Consider the following 26,304-nt stretch of genomic DNA (forward strand, 5'->3'; position numbering starts at 1 on the left):
CACAGGTGCAGTTCTTTGAATATGAATGGTACAGTACAGGTGACTCAAGTGTGTGCACATCCTTGTCTCAACAGCTAGTCACTAGTACATCATCTTGCAAGCATACAGTCTTCTGATTTTAAAATAAACTCTCCATAGCATGGACAAAAATGTCTTAATTTTTGGAGACTCATTTGCAACTCATTGTGTCCTCTCCTCGCCTCCTCAAAACCCATTGGAGGAGAAGGTCAGAGGGGTGAGACCAATGGGTTTTGAAAGGTGGCCAGGAGTATTAATTTGAGATTAGCCCATTGTATTATTAGTATAGTATTTTATATACAGTACCAGTCAAACATTTGGACACCTACTCATTCCAGGGTATTACTTTATTTGTACTATTTTCTACATTTGTTGAATAATTAGAGACTTGCTTGGGCCAAGAAACACGAGCAATGGACATTAGACCTTTGGTCTGGTGAGTCCAAATTGGAGATTTTTGGTTCCAACCGCCATGTCCTTGTGAGATGCAGAGTAGGTGAACGGATGATCTCCGCATGTGTTGTTCCAACCGTGAAGCATGAAGGAGGAGGTGTGATGGTGCTTTGCTGGTGACACTGATTTATTTAGAATTCAAGGCACACTTAACCTGCATGGCTACCACAGCATTCTGCAGAAATACGCCACGTCATCTGGTTTGCGCTTAGTGGGGCTATCATTTATTTTTCAACGGGACCCAACACACTTCCAGGCTGTGTAAGGGATATCTGACCAAGAGAGTGATGAGTGCTGCATCAGATGACCTGGCCTCCACAATCCCCCGACCGCAACCCATTTGAGATGGTTTGGGATGAGTTGCACTGCAGAGTGAAGCAAATGCAGCCAACAAGTGCTCAGGAAATGTGGGAACTCTTTTGAGACTGTTGGAAAAGCATTACAGGTGAAGTTGGTTCAGAGAATAGCAAGAGTGTGCAAAGCTATTTGTTTAACACTTTTGGTTACTACATGATTCCATGTGTGTTATTTAATAGTTTTGATGTCTTCACTATCATTCTACAATGTAAAAAGAATAAAGAGAAACTCTTGAATGAGTAGGTGTGTCCAAACTCTAACCAATGAATTACAGTAGTTGACTTTTTTGATTCAAATTAGATTGTGTCACTGGCCTACACACATACAGTACCCCATAATGTTAGTGAAATTATGTTTGTAGACATTTTTCCAAATATTGAAAACTGAAATGTCCTAACTTAATAAGTATTCAACCCATTTGTTATGGCAAGCCTAAATACGTTCAGGAGTAAAATGTGCTTACGAAGTCACACAGACGCACTATTACACTTTGGATGGTGTATCACACCATGTCGAAGCATCAAACAGGCAAAGCATCAGTACAGGACTAAGATTGAATCCAACTACACCGATTCTGATGCTTGTTGGATATGGCAGGGTTTGCAAACCATTACGGCCTACAAATTTGGACACCTACTTATTCCAGGGTATTACTTTATTTGTACTATTTTCTACATTTTCTACAAACCGAGCCGCGAGCTGCCCAATGACACGAGCCTATCAGACAGGCTAAATGCCTTTTATTCTTGCTTTGAGGCAATCAACATTGAAGCATGCATGAGTGCGCCAGCTGTTCCGGACGACTGTGATCCCTCTCTCCTTAGCCGATGTGAGCAAGACCTAAACCTGTTTGGGTGAAAAGCGGATGAAAATCGTGTCCAGAGTAAACCTCCTGCTACACAGGCCCAGAAGCTAATATATGCATATTATTAGTAGTATTGGACAGAAAACAATCTGAAGTTTCTAAAACTGTTTGAATGATGTCTGTAAGTATAACAGAACTCATATGGCAGGCGAAAACCTGAGAAAAATCCAACCAGGAAGTGGAAAATCTGAGGTTTGTAGTTTTTCAACTCATTGCGTATCGAATATACAGTTTCTATGAGGTCATATTGCACTTCCCAAGGCTTCCAATATATGTCAACAGTCTTTAGAACATTGTTTGAGGCTTCTACTGTGAAGGAGGGGGGAATGAGAGCTGATTGAGTCAGGGGTCTGGCAGAGTGGCATGAGCTGATTACTAGCGCACATGTGAGAGTGACCTGCGTTCCATTGCAACATTATTGAAGATTTATGTTAAAAACATCCTAAAGATTGATTCTATACACCATTTGACATGTTTCTACAAACTGTAATATTAATTTTTGAACTTTTCGTCTGAACTTTCGCCTGGACTTGCCAGTGCCTCATGAGTTTGGATTTGCTTACCAAACGTGCTAACAAAAGGAGGTATTTTGACATAAATTATGGACTTTATCGAACAAAACAAACATTTATTGTGGAACTGGGATTCTTGGGAGTGCATTCTGATGAAGATCATCAAAGGTAAGTGAATATTTATAACGCTATTTCTGACTTTTACTGACTCCACAACATGGCGGATATCTGCATGGCTTGTTTTTGTGTTGGAGCGCCATACTCAGATTATTGCATGGTTTTCTTTTCCGTAAAGCTTTTTTGAAATCTGACACAGCGGTTGCATTAAGGAGAAGTATATCTATAATTCTGTGCATAATAGTTGCAACTTTTACCAAAGTTTATTATGAATATTTCTGTAAATTGATGTGGCTCTCTGGAAATTCGCCAGATGTTTTCGAGGCACAACATTACTGACCATAAAGCACTAATGATAACTGAGATTTTTGGATATAAATATTAACTTTATCGAACAAAACATACATGTTTTGTGTAACAGGAAGAACTATGAGTGCCATCTGATGAAGATCATAAAATGTTAGTGATTAATTTGATCTCTATTTCTGCTTTTTGTGACTCCTTTCTTTGGCTGGAAAATGGCTGTGTGTGTTTTTGTGACTAGGCTCTGACCTAACATAATCATATGTTGTGCTTTCGCTGTAAAGCTTTTTTTTAAATCGGACACGATGGGTAGATTAACAAGAAGTTTATCTTTAATTTGGTGTATTGCACTTTTGAATGTATGAAAGTTACATATTTCAAAAAAATATTTTTGAATTTCGCTCTCTGCCTTTTCAGCAGAATGTTGTCGAGGTGGAACCCCTAGCCATAAGAAGCTGGCCCTATCACCTCCAAGCCTTTCTCTGACCGTTTAACCTGTTTCTCCTCTCTGGGGAGGTTCCCATTGCTTGGAAGGCAACCACAGTGCATCCTTTATTTAAAGGGGCGATCAAGCTGATCCTAACTGTTATAGGCCAATTTATATTTTGCCCTGTTTATCAAAAGTGTTGGAACAACTTGTCAATAACCAACTGACTGACTTTCTTGATGTCTATGCAATCTGTTTTCCACTCAGGTTATGGATGTGTTACTGCAACCTTAACGGTCCTAAATGATGTCACCATTGCCCTTAATTCTACCCAATGTTATGCTGCTATTTTTATTGACTTGGCCAAAGCTTTGGATACGGTGGACCATTCCATTCTTGTGGGTCTGCTAAGGAGTATTGGTGTCTCTGAGGGGTCACCAAGGTAGTACCCCAAGGCTCTATCCTAGGCCCTACGCTCTTTTCAATTTACATCAACAACATAGCTCAAGCAGTAGGAAGCTCTCTCATCCATTTATATGCAGATGACACAGTCTTATACTCAGCTGACCCCTCCCTGGATGTTGTGTTAAACACTATATGACAAAGCTTTCTTTGTGTCCAACAAGCTTTCTCTGCCCTTAACACCTTCAAAACAAAGGTCATGTGGTTTGGTAAGAAGAATGCCCTGTGATTACTACCTCTAAGAGTTTAGAGCTTGAGGTAGTCACCTTTACAAGTACTTGGGAGCATGGCTAGATGGTACACTGTCCTTCTGTCAGCACATATCAAAGCTGCAGCCTAAGGTTAAATCTAGACTTGGTTTCCTCTATCGTAATCACTCCTCTTTCCCCCCCAGCTGCCAAACTAACCCTTATTCAGATGACCATCCTACCCATGCTAGATTACGGAGACGTAATTTATAGATTGGCAGGTAAGGGTGCTCTCGAGAGGCTAGATGTACTTTACCATTCGGCCATCAGATTTGCCACCAATGCTCCGTATAGGAAACATCACTGCACTCTATACTCCTCTGTATACTGGTCCTCTCTGTATACACGTTGCAAAACCCACTGGTTGATGCATTTTTATAAAACCCTCTTAGGCCTCACTCCCCCCTATCTGAGATACCTACTGCAGCCCTCATCCTCCAACTCACATTATGCTAAAGGTCCCCAATGCACACACATCCCTGGGTAACTCCTCTTTTCAGTTCGATGCAGCTAGTGATTGGAATGAGCTGCAAAAAACACTCAAACGGGACAGTTTTATGGCCATCTCTTCATTCAAAGGCTCAATCATGGACACTCTTACTGACAGTTGTGGCTGCTTCACGTGATGTATTGTTGTCTCTACCTTCTTGCCCTTTGTGCTTTTGTCTGTGTCCAATATGTTTGTACCATGTTGTGCTGCTGCCATGTTGTGGTGCTATCATGTCATGTTGCTATCATGTTGTTGTCGTGTTGTGTTGCTACCATGCTGTGTTTTGATGTGTTGCTGCCATCTTATGTTGTTGTCTTAGGTCTCTCTTTATGTAGTGCTATTGTGTCTCTCTTGTCGTGATGTGTGTTTTGTCCTATATTTTTATTTTATTTGTTATTGTTAATACCAGCCCCTGACCCTGCAGGAGGCTTTTTGCCTTCTGGTAGGCCATCATTTTAAATAAGAATTTGTTCTTCACTGACTTACCTCGTTAAATAAAATAAAAAATGAATTAAAAAAAAGTTATGGAAATATATATTGATCTATTATGAATTATTATTCGGCTGTATGGATTCACAAACTTTTTGGGGGGCCTTTTTTTGTCAACAATGTGGCCTCATTAACCTGGACAGTGGTCTCGAGTGGAAGGCCTCGAGCAGAGCATGGGGGTTCTCAAGCTGAGAAAATGTATTTTTTTAAATGATTGCTAATATTATTATTTTTAAATTATGCCCAGCTCAGGAGGCCCCTTGATGATGTGAGCCCTGAGGCAATTGCCTCTTTTGGCTACTGGTAAGTCCGCCACTGCTTGACAGAGCTTGAAGAATTAAAAAAATAATATTATACAATCCAGGTGTGCAGAGTTCTTAGTGACTTACCCAGAAAGACTCATAGCTGTAATCACTGCCAAAGGTGATTCTAACATGTATTGACTCAGGGGTGTGAATACTTATGTTCATGAGATAAATCTGTATTTCATTTTCAATCAATTTGAAAAAAGCTCTAAAAACATGTTTTCACTTTGTCATTATGGGGTATTGTGTGTAGATGGTTGAGAAAAAAATCTTCATGCTTTAACAATAAAATGTGAAATAAGTCTAAGGGTATGATGAATACTTTCTCAAGGCAGGTATGTACTGCATAACTCATTTAAAAAATGTTATATATATAGCATAAAGCATTGACTTTAACCCATGGTCATTTGTGCCATATTGTGGTCAAAATAATAAACACTCAAGGAATCGCGCCGTAAACATGACGTCATACTCATAACACGGCGTTTTATGTTTTTTTTCTCGCATTTTTTATGCCGCGTTCAAGACAACTAGGAACTGGGTACTCGGAAATCGAAATCTCCGACATCGACCTCAGTGCGTTCAAGACAACTGGGAACTCGTAAAAACGCGCACAACCTGGAAAAATGGTTTTGAACGGTCATCCAACTCGTAATTCCAAGTCATAAACTCGGGCATCTTGCTTGAGCTCCCACTTTCTGACCTGAAGATCACTGACGTCATGATTTGACCTCGTATTTTTCCTTGTTCTCAGTTGCGTTGAACGCACCTTTAGGCTAGAAAAGAATGTGTGACGTGGAAGCCAAGATGGCGGCCCCCCTCTCCACGATGAAATTTTGGAAACCGGGTAAGCGCAATATTGTTAAATTAGACAATGATTGCATGCATTTAGTCGTTTCACGTAAAAAGTGTATTAATTTGTGCATGTGAATTAGTGCGTAAGACATTTATTGCAGATAATCAACGTTTTTTCCCGCCTGCGTTGTGTTATGATCGCTAACGTTACTACTGTGGTCCATTGTCATTGATACTAGCTAGTTATAACGTTAACTAGGTAACGTTAGTAATTAGTTACTGCTATCTTGAGGATTGTGAACGTATTTAAGTTTCACAACATGACAAAATATACGTTGTCAAGCCACGTTGGCTAGGATGTAAAGGGGTGTAGCTAACTAGCTAGCTAGTTACTATCATTCGGTTCCCGCTCGGTTATGCATAAGGAGGATTTTGCACGTCCCTTTGCAGTAACAATATATCTATAGCTATATTGGCATGTCATCATATCAGGCGTTAGTTATGTAAACGTTAGCTGAATCCAAGCTGTCAGCAGCATTTCACTATGCAGAGAAACAATCTGTGGTATTAGGTTATTTTATCAATGTTGTATTTGTTTCATTGCGACGTTGATTATGGTTGATCATGAATTTACGCCGATCTTTGATTATACTACATCGTCTGTGTCTAAGGTTCGGAGGCCCCCGGGATATCGGAGGAGCGGCATGTCACGACAGAAACGACAGGCTCCCCCATCATTTTCAACCCTCACACCGCGCTGTCCATCGAGAAGCAGCGACAGAAACTTCCTGTTTTCAAGGTTGCTCATCAACTCTCATTAGTAAAGTGTTTTTTATTGTTTCTACTAAATCATATGAGCCCTGTTGACATGTCTGCCATGTTGTTTTCAGCACAGAAACAACATCCTTTACTTGGTGGAGAGTTACCAGACAGTGATCATCGTAGGAGAGACAGGATGTGGGAAGACTACACAGATCCCCCAGGTTTGGATAAGCTAATATACAGTAGCCAGGCTTGACAACGACAGAGTTGGCTCAAGCAGCAGTTCATATCTGGCTAGTTCTAACTTAATATGAAGGATTTGGACCATTCTCATGAAGTAGGACAGATTAATATAGAAGTTGGGGTTGGGGAACACTTGACTCATTACTGTGGAGAATACTATGGACACCCCAGTCGTCCACTAGCGAAGCTGAGTTTTTTTCCAGCCAGTAGAACAGCCTCCAGGCAGGACACTGCAGCAGTGGACTGATACCCTTCACACAGCTTCCTTCTTACGGAGCGGAAGAGTGACCTTGTCCACTGCTTACTAGCCATTTTCTCTTCTATGCAACCAGGGTTCGGAGCAAATCAAGTGGGACTTAATTTCTGCTGAGTAGGCTGTCCTAGACTTTATATTGATGCCCCTCGCTCTCTTTCTCTCTCACTCCCCCTTGTCCTCTGTCTTTCTCTTGCTCTTCTGCATCCAACTCTTCCCCTCTCTCTTACCCCTTCCTTTCTTTCTCCACCTCAGTATTTGCTGGAGGCTGGCTGGGCAGCTGAGGGGAAGGTGATTGGTGTGACACAGCCTCGTAGAGTGGCTGCTATCTCAGTAAGTACTCCTATCTCCCTCACATTCTCCTTAAGCTCTGCTGGCCCTTTGGACCGCTTACTGCCCTGAATATCAAATAGTCCCCTTTTATCATTTTAACGAGTTGCAAAAAATGATATAACTTCATTAAAATAACTGTATTTTGGCACTTTTTTAACACAGTTCTGCCTGACTGAGGTTGTTTCCCCTCTCTTCCTGTCAGGTAGCCAATCGTTTGGCAGAAGAGCGTGGAGCCCTGTTGGGGCATGAGGTGGGCTATACCATTCGCTTTGATGACTGCTCTGACCCCCATGCCACCCGCATTAAGGTACTACACTCAGCCTGCCGCCATGTCCCCTGACACACAGTGGTACCATAAATTCCTTTTGTTGGCTGTTTTCCTTATGTGAATTTTCTCTTTCTCTCTCAGTTCCTGACAGATGGGATGCTGGTGAGAGAGATGATGGCTGATCCTCTACTGAAGAAGTACAGGTGAATAACTTGTAATAAACTGACCTAGTATTGACTACGCAATACTAGCCTCAGACTGAATATCAATGGTGGATTCATAGTCTGGGTTCATCCTGTTTTAACCCCAGGGGTCTGTCTGTCTATCTTTCCTCCTCAGTGTCCTAATGCTCGACGAGGCCCATGAAAGAACCCTTTACACGGACATAGCCATCGGCCTGCTAAAGAAGGTAGCTTCTATGCATGTCTCCGTTAATGCTGGAATCCTTAATTGAAACGATAGCAAAGTGTTTACCTTGCCTATGTTCTGGTAAAAAGCTGAGGGATGGAGGAATGAAACCACCCTTAAACTCAAAGCCACAGCTATGGATCAGAGGACTGACCATCCATGATATAAAAACATGAGTTATGAGGCTATGCAATGTTATATTGACTGCTTTGCTTTATCTTGGCCAGGTCGAAGTTGTAAATGAGAACTTGTTCTCAACTAGCCTACCTGGTTAAATTAAAGGAAGGTGAAATAAAATAAATAAATATTGGAGTATAACAAGCTTATATTTTGCGTTTCTGATTGGGTACGGCCGTTTGTACTAAGCTCATTGGGCATTTATAAGTTATGTTCTTCAAGAATCAATGGGCGTATGTTTAATTTAGAAGTCATGAAATGTGTGTAGCAACTAAGGATTCACAGCTTTAACAGCTCTATCTACTTCACTGTAATGTATTTCCACTGACCATGCATTCAGTTAGGCTAACAATGCATCTGAAATCTATTAAATCAATTAAATCAAGCTTTCTCCTTGTTTCATCCTTCTCTAGATTCAGAAGAAGCGCAGAGACCTCCGACTGATAGTGGCCTCTGCCACTCTGGATGCCAAGGTGATTCTCTGATTCATTAAGATGGACAGATATGCTTCAGTACAGAGCAACAAAGGAACCGGGAGAGATGAGCTGATGTCATGAGAGACCACAGTGCACTGACATCTGAAATGTACTACCAAGATAGTGCAGACAGATGAAGATGCAGTCGGCTCATGACTGCGTCAGTCAGCAAGCCAGATGGGACATCAGACTGTATTTTTTTGTTGTCTTGTGCAGAAATGGTTTTTATGTTCGCCAGCTCAGCAATTTTTGCTTGGTAATTCTGTTCCCTGTGTAGCTCAGCCGAATCTCACTTTAGGTACAGTTACATTTCACATTTGCAAATACAGTTTCGATAAAATATCTATTTTGTCTTAGAAACAAACAACTCCTTTGTCGTAGGCATTCCAGTGAAAAGCCTGTTTACCTGGCTACATCTAACCCACTCCTATGTTATCACCTTGGCTGCAGAAATTCCAAGAGTTCTTTAACCTGAATGAGACTGGAGATCCTAACAAGGACACGTGTGGAATTCTGACGGTGGAGGGACGCACCTTCCCTGTTGACGTCTTCTACACTGTCAGGTATTCCATGGAATTCTGAGCGTCTCTTCTGTCTCCAAACCTGTCACATATGATCACACCCCACATATTTAATGTTTCACTGGTGTCAGAATTAATCAAGCCTAGGACAGACTGAGTTGAGCATCTCCTCACATTGTCTGCGCTCTCTTTCTCTCTGTCCCCAGCCCAGTTATTATACACTGTCTCCCCTATCGCTCTGTCCCCAGCCCAGTCATTATACACTGTGTCCCCTATCGCTCTGTCCCCAGCCCAGTCATTATACACTGTCCCCAGCCCAGTCATTATACACTGTGTCCCCTATCGCTCTGTCCCCAGCCCAGTCATTATACACTGTCCCCAGCCCAGTCATTATACACTGTCCCCAGCCCAGTCATTATACACTGTCCCCAGCCCAGTCATTATACACTGTGTCCCCTATCACTCTGTCCCCAGCCCAGTCATTATACACTCTGTCCCCAGCCCAGTCATTATACACTGTGTCCCCTATCACTCTGTCCCCAGCCCAGTCATTATACACTCTGTCCCCAGCCCAGTCATTATACACTGTCTCCCCTATCGCTCTGTCCCCAGCCCAGTCATTATACACTCTGTCCCCTATCACTCTGTCCCCAGTCATTATACACTCTGTCCCCAGCCCAGTCATTATACACTGTGTCCCCTATCACTCTGTCCCCAGCCCAGTCATTATACACTCTGTCCCCAGCCCAGTCATTATACACTCTGTCCCCAGCCCAGTCATTATACACTCTGTCCCCAGCCCAGTCATTATACACTCTGTCCCCAGCCCAGTCATTATACACTCTGTCCCCAGCCCAGTCATTATACACTCTGTCCCCAGCCCAGTCATTATACACTCTGTCCCCAGCCCAGTCATTATACACTCTGTCCCCAGCCCAGTCATTATACACTCTGTCCCCAGCCCAGTCATTATACACTCTGTCCCCAGCCCAGTCATTATACACTCTGTCCCCAGCCCAGTCATTATACACTCTGTCCCCAGCCCAGTCATTATACACTCTGTCCCCAGCCCAGTCATTATACACTCTGTCCCCAGCCCAGTCATTATACACTCTGTCCCCAGCCCAGTCATTATACACTCTGTCCCCAGCCCAGTCACTATACACTCTGTCCCCAGCCCAGTCATTATACACTCTGTCCCCAGCCCAGTCATTATACACTCTGTCCCCAGCCCAGTCATTATACACTTCTGTCCCCAGCCCAGTCATTATACACTTCTGTCCCCAGCCCAGTCATTATACACTTCTGTCCCCAGCCCAGTCATTATACACTTCTGTCCCCAGCCCAGTCATTATACACTTCTGTCCCCAGCCCAGTCATTATACACTTCTGTCCCCAGCCCAGTCATTATACACTTCTGTCCCCAGCCCAGTCATTATACACTTCTGTCCCCAGCCCAGTCATTATACACTTCTGTCCCCAGCCCAGTCATTATACACTTCTGTCCCCAGCCCAGTCATTATACACTTCTGTCCCCAGCCCAGTCATTATACACTTCTGTCCCCAGCCCAGTCATTATACACTGTTGTCCCCAGCCCAGTCATTATACACTGTCTTCCCCAGCCCAGTCATTATACACTGTCTTCCCCAGCCCAGTCATTATACACTTCTGTCCCCAGCCCAGTCATTATACACTTCTGTCCCCAGCCCAGTCATTATACACTTCTGTCCCCAGCCCAGTCATTATACACTTCTGTCCCCAGCCCAGTCATTATACACTGTTTTCCCCAGCCCAGTCATTATACACTGTTGTCCCCAGCCCAGTCATTATACACTTCTGTCCCCAGCCCAGTCATTATACACTTCTGTCCCCAGCCCAGTCATTATACACTTCTGTCCCCAGCCCAGTCATTATACACTTCTGTCCCCAGCCCAGTCATTATACACTTCTGTCCCCAGCCCAGTCATTATACACTTCTGTCCCCAGCCCAGTCATTATACACTTCTGTCCCCAGCCCAGTCATTATACACTGTCTCCCCCAGCCCAGTCATTATACACTGTCTCCCCCAGCCCAGTCATTATACACTGTCTCCCCTATCTCTGTCCCCAGCCCAGTCATTATACACTGTGTCCCCTATCTCTGTCCCCAGCCCAGTCATTATACACTGTCTCCCCTATCTCTGTCCCCAGCCCAGTCATTATACACTGTCTCCCCTATCTCTGTCCCCAGCCCAGTCATTATACACTGTCTCCCCTATCTCTGTCCCCAGCCCAGTCCCAGACTATGTGAAGGCCACAGTGGAGACTGTGCTGAAGATCCATGAGACTGAGGATGATGGAGATGTTCTGGCCTTCCTCACTGGACAGGTGTGTTTCTCTTACAGTTTGATTTGGAACTGGGTACTTGTTGTCATGTTACCTGTGTGTGACCTGTGTGTGTCCTGTAGGAGGAAGTGGAGAAGGTGGTGTCTCTGCTCCAGGAGCAGGCCAGGGCTCTGGGCCGTCTCGGCATGAAGAAATACCTCAAGGTGCTGCCCATGTACGCAGGCCTGCCCTACACTGACCAGATGAAGGTGTTTGAGAGGACGCCCCCTACTGTCCGCAAGGTGAATTTCAATCTGCCTCTATACTCCGTCCCAATGTCCCTACGCAGTGGTCATCAACCCCGATCAATGGAATGTTAAATTAGTTGTTTTGTTACTGGGCTGGCACAAAAGCCTGCACATCTTCTAGTTCTCCAGGACCAGGGTTGGTGAGAGCTGGTCTAGTGGTACTGCATATGATGCATGTATCACTATCAGCGTCCTGAAGAGATGTAGCGTCCAACATAAAGGCTTGTAAAAACAAATGGATTTATTTATTGTCGGACAAGAAGAATATAGATTTTGGTTGTCTAAATGGACGAGAGAGAAAAATCGCACACCCCAATATCAAATAATTACTCTGATCAGAGAGGCTAACATTGGAATACAGTTTATGTACATACATTTTTAAAAAGCCTACAGGGATTTCAAAAAGATTTCACACAGTGGTCTTCACGGATCCAAAAAGTTGGACCGGTTCTGAAATAGACCTGGGTCTTTCCCACCTGGACCCGATATGCATAATTTAAAAAAAATATAGAGACCCGTTCCAAACGGACCTGGGGACATCTAGACTCCTTCCATATAGTCCGAGGTGGATCCCAGTCCGCTCCAGGTGAACAAAGCATCAGAAAGCTACTTTATTAACCAGAGCTGATAAAGCACACGAGGAGGGAGAGAGGTACCACTAGCAGACGGGTGAGGGGGCATACTGTGAGGGAGGAGGGGGAGGAGAGACGGCAACCAACCAAGCCGACTCGCTCTATAATAGACTAAGGGCTGCCATAGCTAGGTTATTTATCATCAAATATGATTACATAGTACCTGTCTTGGACTGCATCGAACCAGGAGAAGCTAGTTAAGCTAGCTAGCTAGGCTAACTGATGCTGCAGTTCATACACTTTCTCATTTTAGTTACAAATAACTCCATTCAGAATATTAAGTAGCAGCCTGCCTACCTCTTTGCTCTTGGTCGTTGTAGCCTATCCTTCTCCTTTTTACTCTGTCATTTTAATTCCATCGTTCACTGATTAGATATCTCCTAACTTTTGCCTCACACTGAGTGATGCTCTATGACTGTAGCCTATTGCCGCTTTGATGACTTATGATTGACCAAGAAAAAGTGCTGCTCTTGTGAAAAGCAAGAGCAGCAGCATAAATAATAATTTTTGAATCCGTTATTTTACCAGGTACGTTGACTGAGAACATGCTCTCATTTACAACAACAACCTGGGGACTAGTTACAGGGGAGAGGGATAAAGGAACCAATTGTAAACTGGGGATTATTAGGTGACCAGATTAGGAATTTAGCCAGGACACCGGGGTTAACACCCCTACTCTTACAATAAGTGCCATGGGATCTTTAATGACCCCAGAGAGTCAGGACACCCGTTTAACGTCCCATACAAAAGACGGCACCTGACACAGGGCCGTGTCCCCAATAACTGCCCTGGGGCATTGGGATATTTTTTAGACCTGAGGAAAGAGTGCCTCCTACTGGCCCTCCAACACCACTTCCAGAAGCATCTGGGCTCCCATCCAGGGACTGACCAGGACCGACCCTGCTTAGCTTCAGAAGCAAGCCAGCAGTGGTATGCAGGGTGGTATGCTGCTGGCATAAAATGTATTTCTCTACTGCAGCAGTCGTGTTTGGATCTGTATGGGCCGGACAAGTCAGTTAAAGTCAGACCTATTGGTAAATTTAAAAAATAAGACATTGAATATCCCTTTTGAGCATGGTGAAGTTATTAATTACAAGTTGGATGGTGTATCAACATACCCAGTAACTTCAAAGACACAGGGGCCTAACTCAGTTGCTGGAGAGGAAGGAAACCACTCAGGGATTTCACCATGAGGCCAATGGTGACTTTAAAAGGTTGGTGTTTAATAGCTGACAGGAGAACGCTGAGGATGGATCAAATCAACAACATGGTAGTTACTCCACAATACTCTTGTAAATGACAGAGTAAAATGAAGGAAGCCTGTACACAATAAAGATAATGCTAGTTGATTCTGTTGACTCGAGACAAGGTAGTGTTCAGATCGAATGGTCACGTTAGCGGAGGCGTTCGTCATGTTGAAACTATTTAACCATAAAATGATTTGTTTTAAAACCTGGATGTTTTATGTTATTTTATGAAGCATGTCTTAACTTGTTTCAAAGTAGCCTAAAATACGACCATAGAAATGTTGAGGGAATTACTTTACATGGCCAAATGCATGTGGACATCCCTTCAAATTAGTGCATTCTGCTATTTCAGCCACACCTGTTGCTGACAGGTGTATAAAATTGAGCACACAGCCATGCAATCTCCATAGACGCACTTTGGCAGTAGAATGGCCCGTACTGAAGAGCTCTGACTTTCAATGTTGCACCGTCATAGGATGCCACCTTTCCAACTAGTTAGTTCGTCAAATTTATGCCCTGCTAGCGCCACACAAACTCACAGAACGGGACTACTGAGTGCTGAAGCGCGTAAAAATTCTGTCCTCAAGTTACAACACTCGCTACGAGTTCCTTACTGCCTCTGGAAGCAACGTCAGCACAATAACTGTTCGTTGGGAGCTTCATGAATTGGGTTGACATGGCCGAGCAGCCGCACACAAGCCTAAAATCACCATGCGCAATACCAAGCTTTGGGCTGGAGAGGTGTAAAGCTCGCCGCCATTGGACTCTGGAGCAGTGGAAACCTGTTCTTTGAATCACACTTTGCCATCTGGCAGTCCGACAGACAAATCTGCGTTTATTGGATGCCAGGGGAAAGCTACCTGCCCGAACGCATAGTGCCAACTGTGAAGTTTTGTAGTGGAGGAATAATGATCTGGGGCTGTTTTTTATGGTTCCGTGAAGGAAAATCCCTTACGCTACAGCACACTGGCATTCTAGATGATTCTGTACTTCCATCATTGTGGCAACAGTTTGGGGGAGGCCCTTTCCTGTTTCAGCATGACCATGCCCCTATCTACAAAGTGAGGTCCATTCAGAAATGGTTTGTCAAGATGGGTGTGGAAGAACTTGACTGGCCTGCACAGAGCCCTGACCTCAACCCCGTCGAACACCTTTGGGATGAATTGGAACGCCGACTGCGAGCCAGGCCTAATCACCCAACATCAGTGCCCGACCTCACTAATGCTCTTGTGACTGAATGGAAGCAAGTCCCTGCAGCAATGTTCCAACATCTAGTGGAAAGCCTTCCCAGAAGAGGAGAGGCTCTTATAGCAGCGAAGGGGGGGATCAACTCCATATTAATGCCCATGATTTTGGAATGAGATACTTTTGGACATGTAGTGTATTTTATAATGCTTAATATGACATTGAAACCAGCATTTTTCTCATGTTCTATTGGTTTTAAATCAATGTATTTTTATTGTCCAGCAGCCAAATGCATAATCCTAGTCATATTAGTAAACCATGCTAGTTGATGATAATCCTAGTCATTAGTAAACCATACTAGTTGATGATAATCCTAGTCATATTAGTAAACCATGCTAGTTGATGATAATCCTAGTCATATTAGTAAACCATGCTAGTTGATGATAATCCTAGTCATATTAGTAAACCATACTAGTTGATGATAATCCTAGTCATATTAGTAAACCATGCTAGTTGATGATAATCCTAGTCATATTAGTAAACCATGCTAGTTGATGCATCATTAGATCTCCCCTTAATTTCTGATGGATATTTTAATCTGTGGGTTTTTGAGAACGGTGTTTTCCTGCCAATTGCATTTTTTAAACATTTGCAGCAGGGTTCGCCAACTGTCGGCCCGCAGGCTGGTGTTGGAGACCCCTTTCCAGGGGTGGGGGTAACGTGAAGGGTGACTTTTTAACATTTGGACAAGTAAATTTTTTCCCCCTAATTATCTGAAGCACAAGTGTCAAAAAAAAGTTTGTCAAGCCCTCAGATGGCAAAGAATGCTTTTATACCTCCGCTTGGACATAGGACAACCATGGGTATACGCTAAGCTTCCTGAAGAGTACACCTTTTGCCACAGGATGAAATGATCTGAGTGGCTGAAGCATGTGCTTTATAAAAGCCCTGTATTGGATATACAGGAGTGGGTGGTCTATGTTAAAGCGCTCTCTCTGGTTCTCTAAGGTGGTGGTGGCCACTAACATAGCAGAGACGTCCATCACCATCAACGGCATCGTGTTTGTGATCGACTGTGCGTTTGTCAAGCTGCGGGCGTACAACCCTTGCACTGCCATCGAGTCGCTGGTTGTCACGCCCATTTCCAAGGCCTCAGCCAGTCAGAGGGCAGGACGAGGGGGACGCAACCGAGCCGGAAAGTGCTTCAGACTATACACAGGTGTGTATGTGTGAGGGAGGGGGTGGGGTCTCTGTGTGTGTTATCGGAAAAGGCCATCGGTGAGGGGGAGAAAGTGTCAAGAAAGCTGTAAGCTGTCTCAGATCAGCCCTGTACTGTGGTGTGTGTTCTGACCTGTGTGTGTGCTCCAGAGGAGGATTTTGACAAGTTGCCTGCGTCCACGGTTCCTGAGATGCAGCGTACCAACCTGGCCCCTGTCATCCTACAGCTCAAAGCTCTGGGCATAGACAACGTGCTGCGATTCAGCTTTCTCTCTGTGAGTCCATCCAATACAATGTGTGTACTTTGTTTTGAGCACACGCTGTAATCTTGGGTTTACTCGGATCTAAACATTTTCTGAATTTGGTCAGATGCTTGAGTCAGATGCTTGTACACAAGATTAAGAGCACCGTGAAAGGCTCACGATTCTAAAAGATGGTGAATTGACTCAAAAGAGCACCAAGACTGCTTGTCAACAAATGATTAACTTTGATAGCCTGTGTATTAAACTAACTTTATAATTGTTCCCACTCTAGCCTCCTCCAGCTCAGTCCATGGTCCAAGCCCTGGAGCTGCTCTACGCCCTGGGGGGTCTGGACCAGTATGGTCGTCTGACTGACCCTATGGGCGTGCGTATGGCAGAGTTCCCCCTCAGCCCCATGTTTGCCAAGATGCTGCTGGAGTCAGGAAACTTTGGCTGTTCCAAGGAGATCGTTACCATAGCAGCCATGATGCAGATCCAAAACATCTTCATGGTGCCAGCCAATCAGAAGAAACCAGCAGTGAGTGTTGCAGATGTCATGTTGAATGCCCAGTCTAAAATGTTCTGTTGTGCAGATCTGTATGTCTGTCTCTGTGCTTCGGGAAGCACGGCATCTACCATCCTAATCACCTCTCGTCTCCCCCTCTGTCTGCATGTTTCTCTCTCTGCTCCCTTCCTCCTCCCTCCTCCATAGGCGCGGGAGCATCGCAAGTTTGCTGTGGCGGAAGGAGATCATCTCACCATGCTCAATGTCTACGAAGCCTTCATCAAGGTGGGCACTGCCACTGTATGGGCCACTGCTAGGAATGAAGCCTTCCGTTTAGCAGCGATCAACCTGAATCTTTTTATATGAACATGGTCCATGAACAGCAAAGCACTCTGCTGAATGATATAACATTTTAGATTGATATCTTTTCAGGACTTGGTGCTAAAGATCAGTTTTACTAAGCATTTTTATTCCTGAAAACTATACTAAACAAAAATATAAATGCAGCATGCAACAATTTCAAAAATTGTACATATAAGGAAATCAGTCATTTTAAATAAATTCATTAGGTCCTGATCTATGGATTTCACATGACTGGGAATACAGTTACGCCTACAGATACCTTAATAGAGGTAGGGGTGTGGATCAGAAATCTGTTGTGACCACCATTTGCCTCGTGCAGCGCGGCATATCTCCTTTGCATAGAGTTTTCAAAAACGATGTTGGAGGTGGCTTATGGTAGAGAAATTAACATTCAACTCTCTGGTATCAGCTCTGGTGGACATTCCTGCAGTCAGCACGCCAATTGCACGCTTCCTCAATTTGAGACATCTGTGGCATTTTGTTCTGTGACAAAACTGCACATTTTAGAGTGGCCTTTTAGTATCCCCAGCACAAGGTGCACCTGTGTAATGATCATGTTTAATCAGCTTCTTGATATGCCATACCAGTCAGGTGGATGGATTTTCTGACTACCAAGGAGAAATGCTCACTAACAGGGATGTAAACATTTGTGCACAAAATTTGAGAGAAATAAGCTTTTTGTGCGTATGGAACATTTTCTGGGATTTCAGCTCATGAAACATGGGGCCAACAACTTACATGTTGTGTTTATATTTTTGTTCATTGTAAGTACCCTTGTTATTTTCCAAAGGGAATGAAACCTAAATGGTTTTAACCTAAAACTGGTTTGTCTCTCCCCCCACCTCGTCCATCTAGCACCAGAAGAGCTCTCAGTGGTGTCAGGAACACTTCCTCAACTACAAGGGTCTGCAGCGAGCCATGACTGTACGAGAACAGCTCAGGCGACTCATGAATAAATTCAAGGTGCCACGCACCTCCAGCGAAGGTGTGTATACCCCACATTGTGTATACCTCACATTGTGTATACCCCACATTGTGTATACCTCACATTGTGTATACCCCACATTGTTTATACCTCACATTGTGTATACCCCACATTGTGTATACCCCACATTGTGTATACCCCACACTGTGTATACCCCACACTGTGTATACCCCACACTGTGTATACCCCACACTGTGTATACCCCACATTGTGTATACCCCACATTGTGTATACCTCACATTGTGTATACCCCACATTGTGTATACCCCACATTGTGTATACCCCACATTTTCTGTCCTGTTTGTATCCTTTATGTGCACCTCTTTACGGTGTTCAAATTGAATTGGGTTTTTGTCTTGTCCAGGTGACCCGGATGTGATCCTGAGATGCATTGTGTCTGGGTTTTTTGCCAACGCTGCCCGCATGCACCACTCAGGATCCTACAGGTGACTGACTACCAACTACCTGAAACACTATTGTCTGTTGCTCATTGCTTTTGCCTTGACTAAGCTCAATGTCTCCACAGTTAATTCATCCCTTCCTCACACCTTCTGTTTCCCAGGACTCTACGGGATGACAGAGAGCTTCACATCCATCCAAACTCCGTGCTGTTTGGAGAAAAGCCTACGAAGTGGTGAGGATTTGGCTTTTACTTTGGTCCAAGGGTTCTCAAACCTCTCCCCGGGGACCCCAGAGGTTTCACTATGTTGTTGTAGCCCTAAACTAGCTCAGCTGATTCATCAAGGGCATAATGAATAGTTGTCTGAATCAGGTGTTCTAGCTCTGGAATAGATCAAATATGTCTGGATCTCAGAGGAATGAATCTCCTAGATATATGCGTCGAACACTGCCTTGTCTTCCCCCAGGGTTGTCTTCAATGAAGTCGTGCAGACCTCGAAGTACTACATGCGTGATGTCACAGCTGTCGAGTCCTCCTGGTTGGTCGAGCTTGCTCCCCACTTTTACAAGCAGGCTAAGGTAGGAGAAAAACACTCTTTCTAATACTCTACTCTTTTTGTTCTCGCTTGTTTGCTCTGAGGAAAGTAAAAAACAAAACACGCCCATAACACACACTAGGGCTATGTATGTACACTACATGACCAAAAGTATGTGGACACCTGCTTGTTGAACATCTCATTCTAAAATCATGGGCATTAATATGGGGTTGGTCCCCCCTTTGCTAATATAACAACCTCCACTCTTCTGGGAAGGCTTTCCACTAGATGTTGGAACATTACTGCAGGGACTTGCTTCCGTTCAGTCACAAGAGCATTAGTGAGGTCGGGCACTGATGTTGGGTGATTAGGCCTGACTCGCAGTCTGCGTTCCAATTCATCCTAAAGGTGTTCGATGGGGTTGAGGTCAGGGAAGGCAAGTTCTTCCACACTGTTCTCAACAAACTATTTCTGAATGGACCTCGCTTTGTGCATGAGGGCATTGTCATGCTGAAACAGGAAAGGGCCTCCCCCAAACTGTTGCCACAAAGATGGAAGTACAGAAAAATCTAGAATGCCATTGTATGCTGTAGCGTAAAGGATTTTCCTTCAATGGAACTAAGGGGTCTAGCCCGAACCATGAAACAGCCCCAGACCATTATTCCTCCTCCATCATCCGTCAGTTGGCACTATACATTCGGGCAGGTAGTGTTTTTTTTTTTTTCTGGCAACCCAGATTTCGGACTGCCAGATGGCGAAGCGTGATTCATCACTCCAGAGAACGCGTTTCCACTGCTCCAAAGCTCAATGGCAGTGAGCTTTACACCTCTCCAGCCAATGCTTGGCAATGCGCATCGTGATCTTAGGCTTGTGTGCGGCTGCTCGGCCATGTCAACCCATTACAGGAAGCTCCTGACGAACAGTTATTGTGCTGACGTTGCTTCCAGAGGCAGTTTGGAACTACCACTTTGCGGCTGAGCCACTTTTGCTTCTAGACGTTTCCACTTCACATTAACAGCACTTACAGTCGACCAGGGCAGACATTTGAGAAACTGACTTGTTGGAAAGGTGGCATCCTATGACAGAGCCACGTTAAGTCACTGAGGTCTTCAGTAATGCCATTCTACTGCCAATGTTTGTCTATGGAGATTGCATGGCGTTGTGCTCAAATTGATACCCCTGTCAGCAATGGGTGGGGCTGAAATAGCCGAATCCACAAATTTCACGGGGTGTCCACCTACTTTTGTGTATATATAGTGTATACATGCGTACAACTGTCCAGGACCTTGTTTTGGATCTAATCGTGTCTTATGCATATAGAACAGTCTTGATGTTCTGTGTGGACTCCAAGAAGAGTATCTGCTGCTTCAGGAACAACTAATGTGGATCCTAATAATACACTACCATATATGTTTATCTTAGTCTTTCTCTGATTCACTTTATATCCCTCTTGTTCTCTCTCTGTCTGTATCTCCTTCTCCCCATCTGTTAGCATGGGTCACTAACCAGCAAGAGATCCAGGGTCCTCTGAGCTGGTTCCTGTCCACGCCTCTCATAACTCTGACCACTACATCCTGGTTCCAACCCCTCACCCAGAGAGGACCAGCGTTAGGGGAACAGAGTCATGGGAAGCAGGGTACTGGGTAAGACCCGAAGAGGAGAAAGGAGAACACCCCTCCTAAACCTACACTGTGCCCCCCCATCCCCATTCTGATACCCTCTTCCCCTTTATCACCCTGTACAAATCTGTATTATATATTTATTTCCCATTCCACATGGCAGTCACTAGAGGGTCATTCTGAAAGGGACAGAACAAATGAGCATGTAAATGGGCTGTTTGTTCTGAGTTTACTGAAGGGTTAGTGGACCCCCCCATCTGCGTTTTGGCTTAGATCAAATGTAGGATCTGTTCTTATCAGTTTAATGTCTGATAGTTATAAATATGGTTGGAGAGCTCCATAGTTCTGTCCTTTCCAGCATGGCCAGCTAGACCATGTCCCATCCACACCTGTACATATAGAGACAGAGCAGGCTCGGGGCCAGGGAATGACGGCACCATGCCTGGTCCTTGGTTCCATGGTTATTTTTTTATGGCTTTGGGCTCAATTCAATCGAACCCTGTAGTATTTACGCAGTAGCTCTTTTTCGCCATGGTCAAATAAAATCCCTGCCAACACCAGCTAGACTCCACAGGTAGATGCTTCCAGTTTAAGATAATCTGTGTGTGTGTTTTATGTGCAGTAATTTGTAAAACCAAGATGCTTTGTAAACATTGCTATGGGGGGTTTGATTTGAATCATGGCATGGCGCGGTAAATAAATGAAGACAGTGTGAGGATGTGAAAAGTTTATTTATTTTGTAATTAATTTTTTGGGTGGGGGGGTGCAAAAAATGTGTATCTTATTTTGTAATAATTTGCTCCTCCCCTAGACTGGGTGCTCGTCTCATCCTACTGTAGCTGTCAGTAGTACCAAGGCGAGCGGTCTCCTTTTTCCAATACTTGTCTCTCTAGAACAGGAATCCCCAACTCCACTCCTGGAGAGAGACGGGAAAAGCAGGGTTTTGTTCCAACCCAGCCTCAACACAATCGATCCACTACTCATGGTCTTCAATCTGGATCACGTTTAGCTTAATCAGATGTGTTCGGGCTGGAACAAAAGCCAGCACACCTAATGGCTCTCCAGGACCAGAGTTGGAGAACCCTGCAATCTTCAATCATAAGTGTTTTGACTCAGTGGCACAGATCTATAAGCTTGTGCCACAGATGGAAAATCCATTTAGGATTTGATGTGTGGACCCAGAATGTAGCATTCTGGGTTATTACTGTGAAAAAGACCTCTTTGCTTTTAGACAGCGTCTCTACAACTCTTTACTACTGTCTATCTCAAACATAGTGGCCTTTTTAACCGTTCTGTGCCAAATGATCTAACCATATTTCACATTTCATTTTGGTATGAAATGTGCAAATAACCCATCAAGCATTTTAAGTGCAAAAGAAGCAATCAAACCTGAAAAATGTAAGTGCCATTTTTCCATACGAATAAGTGCATTCAGAGATGCATGTGAAGCCTAAAAAATGTAAGCATTTTATATTTTTGAGCCATTTCTCTTTGTCCCACCACTGTTTCCCCCATTGGTTGTGGTTTGCATAAATCAGTTGTTCTTTTGTACACCGTTGTCAGTGTCAAGACCAGTAATGTTCAACAGAAAGGAAGGCACACATTTTTATGGGTCATTGCTATCTTGGTTCCTTTTGATGTCCCTACCCATAACCCTAACCTTAACATTTTACATTTTAACTTCAATTGGGGGGGGGGCGTCCGTCCGAAGGGGGCGTCTGAAGGATACCAGATAGCATGGCCCATTTTAAGTATGTTTCACCCCGTATATTACAACAAACCCTGCTCCTGTCTTGATTTGCTCTTCCTTATTTTCTTTGTTTTTCTCTAGGATTGCTACTATTATTGGGTAAAAAAAAAGACCTCCAAAAGCTTTAGAGTAAGAAAACAAACAAGACCATAGGACCTGCTTTCATTACAGTGAGGTTGCTGTCCTTACTTTGACTTAAGTCTGCATGATTTGAACTTTCAATTCCTTGTCCTTTCTAGGTACAATATAACTGCCTCTGAACTCTGGAAAAGTTACATACCATAGATGATCCAATGCAATCTGAATAGTAGAATGACTACAAGTGAAATACTCTTGCATGTTAAATGGTAGTCTAAGGACACTGCTAAGATCACAATGTAGATTTGCACAAATGTAGTTGACTTTGAGATGACTGATGTTCCTCTGTGCTGAGAATCTTGATGCGTCTGTCACAAAGCCACAGTGTAATCTGTAGTCTGTAGTTGCCCAACTCTGATAAGCAGCTGTATCCCTCCACATCTTGAAATAAAGCCGTATGGTCATGGGCTCAACTATGCTTGTCTGTGTCTGTTAAATGGTTTCAACTTAAGCAATAAGGCCTGAGGTGGTGTGGTATATGGCCAATATACCACGGCTAAGGGCTGTTCTAAGCACGACGCAACACGGAGTGCACCCTGAGGTGCTTATTGCTATTATAAACTGTTTACCAACTTAATTAGAGCAGTAAAAATGTTTTGTCATACTGATGTACTGCAGCTTTCAGCCAATCACCATTCAGGGCTCGAAAAACCCAGTTTATAATGACCATTAGGTCAGTGTTTAGGGGAAAGTTCATCCTACACCTGAGTCCTGGGTGAACTTACTGGTGTCCTCAAATACTGGTGCTGTAGTGTACTTGTCCAGCAGGTGTCAGTGTTGTACTGTAAACTGATCTGGAATGGTTTCCAGTCCTGCCAGTATTTCCTTTGATAGATGTTATTCCATTTAAGATTTAAAGCATATAATAAGTATTATTATGGGAGTCAATGCCAGCATGTTAATAATGTAGTATGCCCAGTTTTTTTTAAACCCCTTTTTCTGTTTTCCCTACTCACCCAACAATGTACTGACAATTCTTGAAACAACCTTGTATTGGCATTAAAGACGATCTTCACTGGAATGCTCATAATTACACTGAATGAGATGTATTGTTTCAACTTCAGGTATTTTGAGTGTTTTAAATTACTAATGTAACCAACTGAATTTATCCTCCGATTAGACAATTGAAGATTGTGGTAGGCACATGGCTGATGATAGGCCCTGGTTTGTTTTTGTCTGGCTGATTAGGTTACAAATGATTTCATATTGGGCGGGCATTTAGGCATCTACCTGGCGCGTTGATTGATCTCTGACAGCGGTAAAAGGGAATGTGGGTAGAGTAACCCTACAGCGGGTAGCGGAAATGTAAATAAACTCTGGGATGACAGTATGAGAGAGTGCGGCTGACTTCCTCGCTTAGCGCTCCAATCAGTTTGCAGAGTTGCGGGAAGAGCGTGCTCACGACTCTTGGGAATTGAGGGAAGCTGGCAACCTGGTCTCAGCATTTCGTATTATTCTGTATGTATATCCAAAACATTGCTTTAGCATGATATGTTTCGTATGGTATGTTACGAATTACAATGGCAATTCGTATATGTTACGAATTTTCAAAACGTTTGAAATGTTACAAATTACAATTTGTTGTGGGTAACGTTAGCTAGGTTATGGGTTAGGGTTAAATGTAGGTGTTAGGTTAAAAAGCTATATGCAGTTGATAAAATTGTGAAGTTGTCCGTGATGAGATTTGAACATGCAACCTTTGGGTTGCCAGCTGTTCACATACGTCCACCCTGACCAACCACCCTCCTTTCATCTTTGCCTTAAGTAACCTTCTGTCTTACGTAACCATAACAAACATATTGACATTTCAATATCCCAAATTTATATGTACTATGTTATGTCTAGTCTATCAGACCAGTCTGAGGGGAAAGAGAGCCAGAGTGGTGGGTCTTCTACTGAAATGTAAGAAAGAGACCTAGGACCTCTTGCGAAATGAACTTGAAATTTGTTGTGACTCTTAAAAGGATGGCACTGGCAACCACTTGGTGGAGTGGAAGGAGGGAGTCATGGCACCAGGCTGTTTTTGTCTTGTATGGTTTTTATTTTCATAACCCTAACACACTTGATCCTAACCTGTTATAACCTGATATGAAAGTCACTCCTGACACTTCACTTAAACCTTTTATAGCCCTGCCATACCTGGAAGATACCAAAGGCATATCAAACCTTTTATAGCCCTGCCATACCTGGAAGATACCAAAGGCATATCAAACCTTTTATAGCCCTGCCATACCTGGAAGATACCAAAGGCATATCGGTAGGCTAAATATGATTAGCCTAACCCGAAAACTTTTCAACATGAATGCTTCCGTACAGCATATGCATTTCAAATATACCCATTTTAGATTATTTATTCAATAAAGAAAAATGCTGACCATAGTTATATCACCAGCAAAATAATTTGTAAACCAAAAAGATACCATACAAAGTAGTACCTGCACAGTGAAATGGCCACTCTGTCCTGGAGAGAAACCCAGAAAACCAAACACCAGATGTAAGTTAATGGTGATGTTAGACAATAATATAATGATATTTTTATAACAATGTGCTGCACCTTTTAAAACAATGTATTATCCTTTAAGCTACTAGTTTGATGTTTGTAGCCCACTATCACATTTCTCTAGTATAGGCTTGTTATCATAATGAACGATATCAGCACATTGCCTGCGATAAGTGACCGGTATGATGTGTCGATAGTCACTTATCGTCTCAGTTCTAGGGATTTAGTATTGAGAAATTTGGGGACACGCTTTGCTGAAGGAAGGGGGTAATGTACTGACCTGAAACCAACACGTAAACACTTCATCAACAGGGACCGCTTGGCATAATGGTAAAGGTGTTAACTTGACAGCCCCTGTACCCAGGTTTGAGTCCTGGTCAGGGCTACCCCCCACGTTCAATAAAACAATTAAACAGTAGCCTAATACATATCAAGAGTAAACAGGGTTCCTCCTAATGGTTAGAATTATTTTAACTTTTGACCAAACAAACAAGATGCTGTAAGGCGCTAACTGGCCACTAGCCTAATTGGAATAAGGACAATAACCATTAGCTCCAATGATCATTCTATGATGAGTAGCCTAGTTAAAAATAACTATGCTGGTTGGCAGTCTGGCAGATGCTGTCCAAGCCAAGGTGAAGGGATAGAGCTGGTAGTTTTACAACAAACTGGTAGCCTGATGAGCCCCATGTGTGTTCTCAACATTTCAAAGGTGTCCACGCTCCCTCATCTAAAGAAGATTTACTGTCTCTAAAGTTATCTCACTTCAATATCACTTACAGCCCTATTGATAGGAAGTTATCGCGACAGTTGTCATCCCAACCCTGTTGATGGGATATTCTACCTCGGTGTCTAGGCGAGAAAGGAGTCGCCCCTCTGTCCTTGATCTAGGCTGCATTTCTGCTTTAGCTTACATCTAGGTGTTCGGGTCTGTAAAACAGTGTTACCAAACCTGCTTTCCAGTTCCACTCAGTTGCCCATTCTAGTTCTCCAACCATGGGATGACAGGAGGAGTGACAGCCACATCTGTTAGTGATTCATAGTAGCTCATTGGACCACAGGATTTAGACGAGGCAGCAGTTTGAACGGG

General features: G+C 43.5%; 1 protein-coding gene and 1 pseudogene across 1 annotated transcript; both read left to right on the top strand.

Moving 5' to 3' along the window:
- The first annotated feature begins 5,807 nt into the window (after positions 1-5,807).
- dhx35 (DEAH-box helicase 35) lies at positions 5,808-22,520 on the top strand. Its single transcript, XM_064956501.1, has 20 exons — positions 5,808-5,893; positions 6,513-6,640; positions 6,732-6,824; positions 7,355-7,432; positions 7,635-7,739; positions 7,842-7,903; positions 8,040-8,109; positions 8,699-8,758; positions 9,212-9,324; positions 11,554-11,650; positions 11,731-11,889; positions 15,968-16,178; positions 16,328-16,452; positions 16,712-16,957; positions 17,132-17,209; positions 18,143-18,272; positions 18,637-18,718; positions 18,835-18,906; positions 19,139-19,250; positions 20,700-22,520. The coding sequence occupies exons 1-20, from the start codon at positions 5,833-5,835 to the stop codon at positions 20,736-20,738; spliced, it is 2,121 nt and encodes a 706-aa protein (XP_064812573.1). The 5' UTR covers positions 5,808-5,832; the 3' UTR covers positions 20,739-22,520.
- LOC135528576 (U2 spliceosomal RNA) lies at positions 21,077-21,166 on the top strand (annotated as a pseudogene).
- Positions 22,521-26,304: the final 3,784 nt, after the last annotated feature.

The sequence above is a fragment of the Oncorhynchus masou genome, chromosome 33 (assembly GCF_036934945.1).
Source record: "Oncorhynchus masou masou isolate Uvic2021 chromosome 33, UVic_Omas_1.1, whole genome shotgun sequence".
Classification (NCBI taxonomy): domain Eukaryota; kingdom Metazoa; phylum Chordata; class Actinopteri; order Salmoniformes; family Salmonidae; genus Oncorhynchus; species Oncorhynchus masou.